The 10,000-nt window shown below is 56.8% G+C and overlaps 1 protein-coding gene across 1 annotated transcript in view; it reads right to left on the reverse strand.

The window, feature by feature from the left end:
* The window catches only part of LOC140407112 (uncharacterized), an 18,463-nt gene that overhangs the window by 6,876 nt on the left and 1,587 nt on the right, over window positions 1–10,000 (reverse strand). The window contains exons 2-3 of the mRNA XM_072494829.1: window positions 4,463–4,594; window positions 2,677–2,793 (exon numbers count right to left, since the gene is read on the reverse strand). Of these exons, the coding sequence (XP_072350930.1) occupies window positions 2,677–2,793; window positions 4,463–4,594 (249 nt within the window). The remainder of the gene's footprint in view (window positions 1–2,676; window positions 2,794–4,462; window positions 4,595–10,000) is intronic.

Here is a 10,000-nt window from a genome sequence, read left to right on the forward strand (position 1 = left end):
GCCAGATTACAAATCCAGATCCCCCACTCCCACCTCGATTACAAACCCAGATTCTCCCACTCCCAGCCCGATTACAAACCCAGACCCCCCCACTCCCAGCACTATTACAAACCCAGACCCCCACCCCCAGCCCGATTACAAACCCAGATTACTCCTCTCCCAGCCAGATTACAAACCCAGATTCCCGCACTCCCAGCCCGATTACAAACCCAGATCCCCCCGACCTTGATTACAAACCCAGATCCCCTCACTCCCAGCACTATTACAAACCCAGATCCCCCCACTTCCACCTCTATTGCAAACCCAGATCCCCCCACTCCCAGCCTGGTTACAACCCCAGATCCCCCCACCTTGATTACAAACCCAGATCCCTCACTCCCAGCGCTATTACAAACCCAGACCCCCCACTTCCACCTCTATTACAAACCCAGATCCCTTCACTCCCAGCCCAATTACAAACCCAGATTCCCCCACTCCCAGCCCAATTACAAACCCAGAACCCCCCACCTCAGCCCAATTACAAACCCAGATCCCCCACTCCCAGCCCAATTACAAATCCAGATCCCCCACTCCCAGCCTGATTACAAACCCAGATCCCCCCACTCCCAGCCCGATTACAAACCCAGATTCCCCCACTCCCAGCAGCATTACAAACCCAGAATCCCCCCACTCCCAGCCCGATTACAAACCCAGATCCTGCCACCCAGACCTCGGTTACAAACCCAGATCCCCCCACTCCCAGCTCTATTACAAACCCAGATCCCCTCACTTCCAGCCCGATTACAAACCCAGATTCCCCCACTCCCAGCCCAATTACAAACCCAGAACCCCCCACCTCAGCCCAATTACAAACCCAGATCCCCCACTCCCAGCCCAATTACAAATCCAGATCCCCACTCCCAGCCTGATTACAAACCCAGATCCCCCCACTCCCAGCCCGATTACAAACCCAGATTCCCCCACTCCCAGCAGCATTACAAACCCAGAATCCCCCCACTCCCAGCCCGATTACAAACCCAGATCCTGCCACCCAGACCTCGGTTACAAACCCAGATCCCCCCACTCCCAGCTCTATTACAAACCCAGATCCCCTCACTTCCAGCCGATTACAAACCCAGATTCCCCCACTCCCAGCACAATTACAAACCCAGACACCCTCACTCCCAGCACTATTACAAACCCAGATACCCCCACTCCCAGCACTATTACAAACCCTGATACCCCACACCCACTCCCAGCACTATTACAAACCCAGATCCCCCCCACTCCCAGCCCGATTACAAACCCAGATCCTGCCACCCAGACCTCGGTTACAAACCCAGATCCCCCACCCCCACCTCGATTACAAACCCAGAATCACCCCACCCCCACCTCGATTACAAACGCAGATCCCCCCACGCCCAGCCAGATTACAAATCCAGATCCCCCACTCCCACCTCGATTACAAACCCAGATTCTCCCACTCCCAGCCCGATTACAAACCCAGACCCCCCCACTCCCAGCACTATTACAAACCCAGACCCCACTCCCAGCCCGATTACAAACCCAGATTACTCCTCTCCCAGCCAGATTACAAACCCAGATTCCCCCACTCCCAGCCCGATTACAAACCCAGATCCCCCCGACCTTGATTACAAACCCAGATCCCCTCACTCACAGCACTATTACAAACCCAGATCCCCCCACTTCCACCTCTATTACAAACCCAGATCCCCCCACTCCCAGCCTGGTTACAACCCCAGATCCCCCCCACCTTGATTACAAACCCAGATCCCTCACTCCCAGCACTATTACAAACCCAGACCCCCCACTTCCACCTCTATTACAAACCCAGATCCCTTCACTCCCAGCCCAATTACAAACCCAGATTCCCCCACTCCCAGCCCAATTACAAACCCAGAACCCCCCACCTCAGCCCAATTACAAACCCAGATCCCCCACTCCCAGCCCAATTACAAATCCAGATCCCCCACTCCCAGCCTGATTACAAACCCAGATCCCCTCACTCCCAGCCCGATTACAAACCCAGATTCCCCCACTCCCAGCAGCATTACAAACCCAGAATCCCCCCACTCCCAGCCCGATTACAAACCCAGATCCTGCCACCCAGACCTCGGTTACAAACCCAGATCCCCCCACTCCCAGCTCTATTACAAACCCAGATCCCCTCACTTCCAGCCCGATTACAAACCCAGATTCCCCCACTCCCAGCACAATTACAAACCCAGACACCCCCACTCCCAGCACTATTACAAACCCAGATACCCCCACTCCCAGCACTATTACAAACCCTGATACCCCACACCCACTCCCAGCACTATAACAAACCCAGATCCCCCCACTCCAATTCCCTGCTCTATTACAAACCAAAATCCCCCCCACCACAGCAATATTACAAACCCAGATCTCCCCACTCCCACTGCCGGCTCTATTACAAAGCCAGATCCCCCCACTTCTATTCCCAACTCTATTACAAATTAAAACACCCCCACCCCCAGCTGTATTACAAACCCAGATCCCCCACTCCCTGCACTATTACAAACCCAGGTTCCCCCTCCCCCCACCTCTATTACAAACCAAAATCCTCCACACCCTCAGCTGGGTAGGGTGGGAGGGAAGGGGGTTCAGAGGTCGGGTGTCGCGGGTCAGCTCCCGGCCTGTGACCCCGGGGGTTACCTGCAGAAAGGCTGTCCTCCCGCTTTCCAACCTCCGGAGCTCAAGTTTCAGGATTTCCACAAACTGCCGTGTCCGGTCCTCTGTCACGACGCAGGCGAATCCCACATCCTGCAACATCTGCGGGGGCCAATCCCGCAATGTCGGGGGGGGGAGACAAAGGAAGCTCATCAATCCCAATCCCAGAAACACATTCCCACTCACTGTTCACCCGCATCCCTGTCGGTGTGTGTTCCCGCGGGACCTGTGCCAGGGACGTGCAAACTGAACGATAGGAAATACTGGGAATTGTGGGATGTGCTCAACACCGAGCAGGTCAAACAGGCAATCCCGGTCTCCGTATCCCACACTCGGAGTTACTGCGCACAGTCCCCGTCTCCGTATCCCACACTCGGAGTTACTGCGCACAGTCCCGGTCTCCGTATCCCACACTCGGAGTTACTGCGCACAGTCCCGGTCTCCGTATCCCACACTCGGAGTTACTGCGCACAGTCCCGGTCTCCGTATCCCACACTCGGAGTTACTGCGCACAGTCCCCGTCTCCGTATCCCACACTCGGAGTTACTGCGCACAGTCCCGGTCTCCATATCCTACACTCGGAGTTACTGCGCACAGTCCCGGTCTCCGTATCCCACACTCGGAGTTACTGCGCACAGTCCCGGTCTCCGTATCCTACACTCGGAGTTACTGCGCACAGTCCCGGTCTCCGTATCCCAGACTCAGAGTTACTGCTCACAGTCCCGGTCTCCGTAACCCACACTCGGAGTTACTGCGCACAGTCCCGGTCTCCGTATCCCACACTCGGGGTTACCGCGCACTGTCCCGGTCTCCGTATCCCACACTCGGAGTTACTGCGCACAGTCCCCGTCTCCGTATCCCACACTCGGAGTTACTGCGCACAGTCCCGGTCTCCGTAACCCACACTCGGAGTTACTGCGCACAGTCCCGGTCTCCCTTTCCCACACTCGGAGTTACTGTGCACAGTCCCTGTCTCCGTATCCCACACTCGGAGTTACTGCGCACAGTCCCGGTCTCCGTATCCCACACTCGGAGTTACTGCGTACAGTCCCGGTCTCCGTATCCCACACTCGGAGTTACTGCGCACAGTCCCGGTCTCCGTATCCCACACTCGGAGTTACTGCGCACAGTCCTAGGTCTCCGTATCCCACACTCGGAGTTACTGCGTACAGTCCCGGTCTCCGTATCCCACACTCGGAGTTACTGCGCACAGTCCCGGTCTCCGTATCCCACACTCGGAGTTACTGCGCACAGTCCCGGTCTCCGAATTGGGTCAATGTAGAGAAGATATTTCAACTTGTGGGGGGAGAGATCAACACTTGGGGCCATCGATAGACAGAGACTAATAAACCCACTGGGGGATTCAGGAGAAACGTCTTTACCCAGAGAGAGGGGAGAATGTGGGACTCGCTCCCACGGGGAGTGGGGAGAATGTGTGACTCGCTCCCACGGGGAGTGGGGAGAATGTGGGACTCGCTCCCACGGGGAGTGGGGAGAATGTGGGACTCGCTCCCACGGGGAGTGGGGAGAATGTGGGACTCGCTCCCAGGGGGAGTGGGGAGAATGTGGGACTCGCTCCCACGGGGCGTGGGGAGGGCCTTGGGGATGTTTTACTCTGCTGAAGGTTGTAGATAAATGCAATGAGTTGCTATTGATACCAGATGGGATTTTGATGAATTACGGCCGGTCGCTGCTCCCACGTGTTATTACCAAGGTAGTTGGCTGTGCGCTAAACGGACCTGAAGGGGTTAAAGTGGAGCGGGATTCGAACCTTGCCATATTTGGGGACGGTGTAAAGGATGTAGCCTCGCTGTCTAACGTACTCCTGAAAGTGAGCTGACCACGGAAGCTCACCGCAACAATAATCGGTGATCAGTAACTTCCCGCCCGGTTTCAACCAAACCTGAAACAAAACAAAACAGAGTCAGTGGTCGATTTCTCCCTTTGGGAGAGCCCCGTTCTCCCGCCGGAGCTGAAATGCACCTGAAAATCAGGAAGCGATTCAATCCAATCACCTCCCTTCACGCTGGAGTGATTTACGAAGTGGTCAGCTGGAAAGTGAGAGCACTTAACCCTGTTTGAAGCGGTCCAGAAGCTGTCAATCACAACTTGATGTTTATAAAAAAAAGGGGGATGAATGGAACAAAGCAGACAGGTGTGTGTGAGTGAGTGAGTGAGAGGGTGAGAGTGAGAGATAGAGAGAGAACACTGTAGATCACAGCTTAGTTGAAGCAATTTCACAAGAGACCTGAGTGAAAGACTTGCAGGTCAAAGATCTGGGTGGTGGTGGGGTTTAACCCAACTGACTGGTGTTCTCTTCCCAGGAATGTACACTTGTTGCTTCCTCCGCCTGAGCCAGCAGGGTTATTGCCCAGGTGCGTGTTAGCCTCTCGCTGGCTTCATGTCAGCGGCGTCTCTTCTGGGGTTCTGTGGGGGTTCTCCGTATTTAAGGGGTTTCTGGGTGTCCCTTTGTTTAGGGTGTCTGGTGGGATGGTGGCCAGGTATTGTGGGGAGGGGGGAGGGGGGGGGGGGAGGGGCTCTCGGGTTGCCCTTGGCGACCACTCCTTCAAACACAACGTGGGGATCACGGCGTCAGGGCGTCGCTCACCAATAGCAGCAGTGATTCTGACCGACGGGATCCCGCCCAGACCAGCGGTAACGGCGCCCGGCCAGCTAAGTGTAAGCAAACGGGTTTTAACCTCGATCCTGATGTCAGCGGGGGCCCCCCCCGGTGGCCCCATCATTCAGCCGGAGAATACAGCAGTCTCTCACTCTCCCAGGGTCAGTACTGAGGGAGAGCCGCACTGTCAGAGGGTCAGTGCTGAGGGAGTGCCGCACTGTCAGAGGGTCAGTACTGAGGGAGTGCCGCACTGTCAGAGGGTCAGTACTGAGGGAGTGCCGCACTGTCAGAGGGTCAGTACTGAGGGAGTGCCGCACTGGATGATGGAGATCTGGGATTTGGGGCTCGGGAATTCACAGTTCTCTCTGCCGCACTGTCAGAGGGTCAGTACTGAGGGAGTGCCGCACTGTCAGAGGGTCAGTACGGAGGGAGTGCTGCACTGTCTGAGGGTCAGTACTGAGGGAGTGCCGCACTGTCAGAGGGTCAGTACTGAGGGAGCGCTGCACTGTCAGAGGGTCAGTACTGAGGGAGTGCCGCACTGTCAGAGGGTCAGTACTGAGGGAGTGCCGCACTGTCAGAGGGTCAGTACTGATGGAGTGCCGCACTGTCGGAGGGTCAGTACTGAGGGAGTGCCGCACTGTCAGAGGGTCAGTACTGAGGGAGCGCTGCACTGTCAGAGGGTCAGTACTGAGGGAGCGCTGCACTGTCAGAGGGTCAGTACTGAGGGAGTGCCGCACTGTCGGAGGGTCAGTACTGAGGGAGTGCCGCACTGTCAGAGGGTCAGTACTGAGGGAGCGCTGCACTGTCAGAGGGTCAGTACTGAGGGAGTGCTGCACTGTCTGAGGGTCAGTACTGAGGGAGTGCCGCACTGTCAGAGGGTCAGTACTGAGGGAGCGCTGCACTGTCAGAGGGTCAGTACTGAGGGAGTGCCGCACTGTCAGAGAGTCAGTACTGAGGGAGTGCCGCACTGTCAGAGGGTCAGTACTGAGGGAGTGCCGCACTGTCAGAGGGTCAGTACTGATGGAGCCGCACTGTCAGAGGGTCAGTACTGAGGGAGTGTCTCACTGTCAGAGGGTCAGTACTGAGGGAGCGCCGCACTGTCAGAGGGTCAGTACTGAGGGAGTGCTGCACTGTCAGAGGGTCAGTACTGAGGGAGTGCCGCACTGTCAGAGGGTCAGTACTGAGGGAGTGCTGCACTGTCGGAGGGTCAGTACTGAGGGAGTGCTGCACTGTCAGAGGGTCAGTACTGAGGGAGTGCCGCACTTTCAGAGAGTCAGTACTGAGGGAGTGCAGCACTGTCAGAGGGTCAGTACTGAGGGAGTGCCGCACTGTCAGAGGGTCAGTACTGAGGGAGTGCCGCACTGTCAGAGGGTCAGTACTGAGGGAGTGCCGTACTGTCAGAGCGTCATTACTGAGGGAGCGCCGCACTGTCAGAGGATCAGTACTGAGGGAGTACCGCACTGTCAGAGGGTCAGTACTGAGGGAGTGCCGCACTGTCAGAGGGTCAGTACTGAGGGAGTGCCGCACTGTCAGAGGGTCAGTACTGAGGGAGTGCTGCACTGTCAGAGGGTCAGTACTGAGGGAGTGCCGCACTGTCAGAGGGTCAGTACTGAGGGAGTGCCGCACTGTCAGAGGGTCAGTACTGAGGGAGTGCCGCACTGTCAGAGGGTCAGTACTGAGGGAGAGCCGCACTTTCAGAGGGTCAGTACTGAGGGAGTGCTGCACTGTCAGAGGGTCAGTACTGAGGGAGTGCCGCCCTGTCAGAGGGTCAGTACTGAGGGAGTGCCGCACTGTCAGAGGGTCAGCACTGAGGGAGTGCCGCACTGTCTGAGGGTCAGTACTGAGGGAGTGCCGCACTGTCAGAGGGTCAGCACTGAGGGAGTGCCGCACTGTCAGTGGGTCAGTACTGAGTGAGTGCTGCACTGTCAGAGGGTCAGTACTGAGGGAGTGCCGCACTGTCAGAGGGTCAGCACTGAGGGAGTGCCGCACTGTCTGAGGGTCAGTACCGAGGGAGTGCCGCACTGTCAGAGGGTCAGTACTGAGGGAGAGCCGCACTTTCAGAGGGTCAGTACTGAGGGAGTGCTGCACTGTCAGAGGGTCAGTACTGAGGGAGTGCCGCCCTGTCAGAGGGTCAGTACTGAGGGAGTGCCGCACTGTCAGAGGGTCAGCACTGAGGGAGTGCCGCACTGTCTGAGGGTCAGTACTGAGGGAGTGCCGCACTGTCAGAGGGTCAGCACTGAGGGAGTGCCGCACTGTCAGTGGGTCAGTACTGAGTGAGTGCTGCACTGTCAGAGGGTCAGTACTGAGGGAGTGCCGCACTGTCAGAGGGTCAGCACTGAGGGAGTGCCGCACTGTCTGAGGGTCAGTACCGAGGGAGTGCCGCACTGTCTGAGGGTCAGTACTGAGGGTGTGCCGCACTGTCAGAGGGTCAGCACTGAGGGAGTGCCGCACTGATTGAGGGTCAGTACTGAGGGAGTGCCGCACTGTCAGAGGGTCAGCACTGAGGGAGTGCCGCACTGTCAGAGGGTCAGTACTGAGTGAGTGCCGCACTGTCAGAGGGTCAGTACTGTTCTCCTGTTCCTGTGTAACAGGCCCGAGGAGGGGACTGAATGTTCCTGACAAGGTGGGGTGGGGGGGGGGGGGGGGCGGCGGGAGATGGGGGAGTTCCTCCCAGTGTCCTGTGTCATGGTAGAGTACTATTAAGAAATGGGTGTTTATAAATGGGTGTGTATATAAATATCTGTAGTGTGAATACCTTCAAGAAATGGGTGTTTATTACTGCAGTGAAGTCAGAGAGGGGGTGGAGCTGGGCTGTCTGTCAGCTTTTTACTTTCGTTTTAGGCTGTTTGCTGCAGGGTGTGTTTTAGTTTTGTTTTCAGTGTTGGAGCTGAAGCCAGACAGAGCAGGTGTACTGTTGATCTCTCTGCCATGAAAAGACTCTCTCTTGATCATTTGGTGAATTCAGAATTATAAATGTTCTCAGTAGTGAATGTAAACCTGATGTGCTTCTGTTAAAAGGTGTTTCTTCTGTCTTCTGGATGTTGTTTGGGAAGTTATTAAGGGTTACTTAGTGTTGTATTCTTTGGGGGTTGTATTTGAATTGACGGTTGCTAAGATGTTCACTGTATGTTTTAAAAAGGTTAACATGAGTTCATGGAATAAACATTGTTTTGCTTTAGAAAATACTTTTCCATTTCTGCTGTCCCACACCTGTAGAGTGGGCCGTGTGCTCCCCATACCACAATCTAGTAAAAGTTGTGGGTCAGGGGAACTCCATGATACACTTTGGGGTTCTCTAAACCCTGGCCCATAACAACAGTGTCAATATTTATCCCTCACCCAACATCACTAAACACAGATGATCTGGGTCATTCTCACATTGCTGTGTGTGGGATCTTGCTGTGTGTAAATTGGCTGCTGCGTTTCCCACATCACAACAGTGACCTCACTTCAGAAATAACCCCCTCATTGTGAGTGAGGCACTTCGGGACCTCCCGAGGGGGGGAGAGGAGCCGGAGAGATGGGGGGAGAGGAGCCGGAGAGATGGGGGGGGGGGGAGAGGGTCCGGAGAGATGGGGGAGAGGAGCCGGAGAGATGGGGGTGGAGGAGCCGGAGAGATGGGGGGAGAGGAGCCGGAGAGATTGAGGGGGGGGGGGGAAATACAAGCCGGAGAGATGGGGGGGGGGGAAGAGGAGCCGGAGAGATGGGGGAGGGGGGGGGGGGAGAGGAGATACATGGGGGTTGGACGAGATGGGGGTTGGGCGAGATGGGGTTGGGCGAGATGGGGGTTGGGCGAGACGGGGGTTGGACGGGACGGGGGTTGGGGGGGACGGGGGTTGGGGGGGACGGGGGTTGGGGGGGACGGGGGTTGGGGGGGACGGGGGTTGGGGGGGACGGGGGTTGGGGGGGACGGGAGTTGGTGAGTTGGGAGTTGGGGGAGATGGGAGTTGGGGGAGATGGGAGTTGGGGGAGATGGGAGTTGGGGGGGATGGGAGTTGGGGGGGATGGGAGTTGGGGGGGATGGGAGTTGGGGGGCATGGGAGTTGGGGGAGATGGGAGTTGGGGGAGATGGGAGTTGGGGGAGATGGGAGTTGGGGGAGATGGGAGTTGGGGGAGATGGGAGTTGGGGGGATGGGAGTTGGGGGGATGGGAGTTGGGGGAGATGGGGGTTGGGGGAGTTGGGAGTTGGGGGGGATGGGAGTTGGGGGAGTTGGGAGTTGGGGGAGATACGAGATTGGGGAGATACGAGATTGGGGAGGTGGGAGTTGGGGGAGATACGAGATTGGGGGAGATACGAGATTGGGGGAGATACGAGATTGGGGGAGATACGAGATTGGGGGAGATACGAGTTGGGGGAGATAAGAGATTGGGGGAGATACGAGATTGGGGGAGATACGAGATTGGGGGAGATACGAGTTGGGGGAGATACGAGATTGGGGGAGATACGAGATTGGGGGAGATACGAGTACGAGATTGGGGAGGTGGGAGTTGGGGGAGATACGAGATTGGGGGAGATACGAGATTGGGGGAGATACGAGTTGGGGGAGATACGAGATTGGGGGAGATACGAGATTGGGGAGGTGGGAGTTGGGGGAGATACGAGATTGGGGGAGATACGAGTTGGGGGAGATACGAGTTGGGGGAGATACGAGTTGGGGGAGATACGAGTTGGGGGAGATACGAGTTGGG

Source organism: Scyliorhinus torazame, unplaced genomic scaffold (genome assembly GCF_047496885.1).
Source record: "Scyliorhinus torazame isolate Kashiwa2021f unplaced genomic scaffold, sScyTor2.1 scaffold_1177, whole genome shotgun sequence".
In the NCBI taxonomy this organism is placed as follows: Eukaryota; Metazoa; Chordata; class Chondrichthyes; order Carcharhiniformes; family Scyliorhinidae; genus Scyliorhinus; species Scyliorhinus torazame.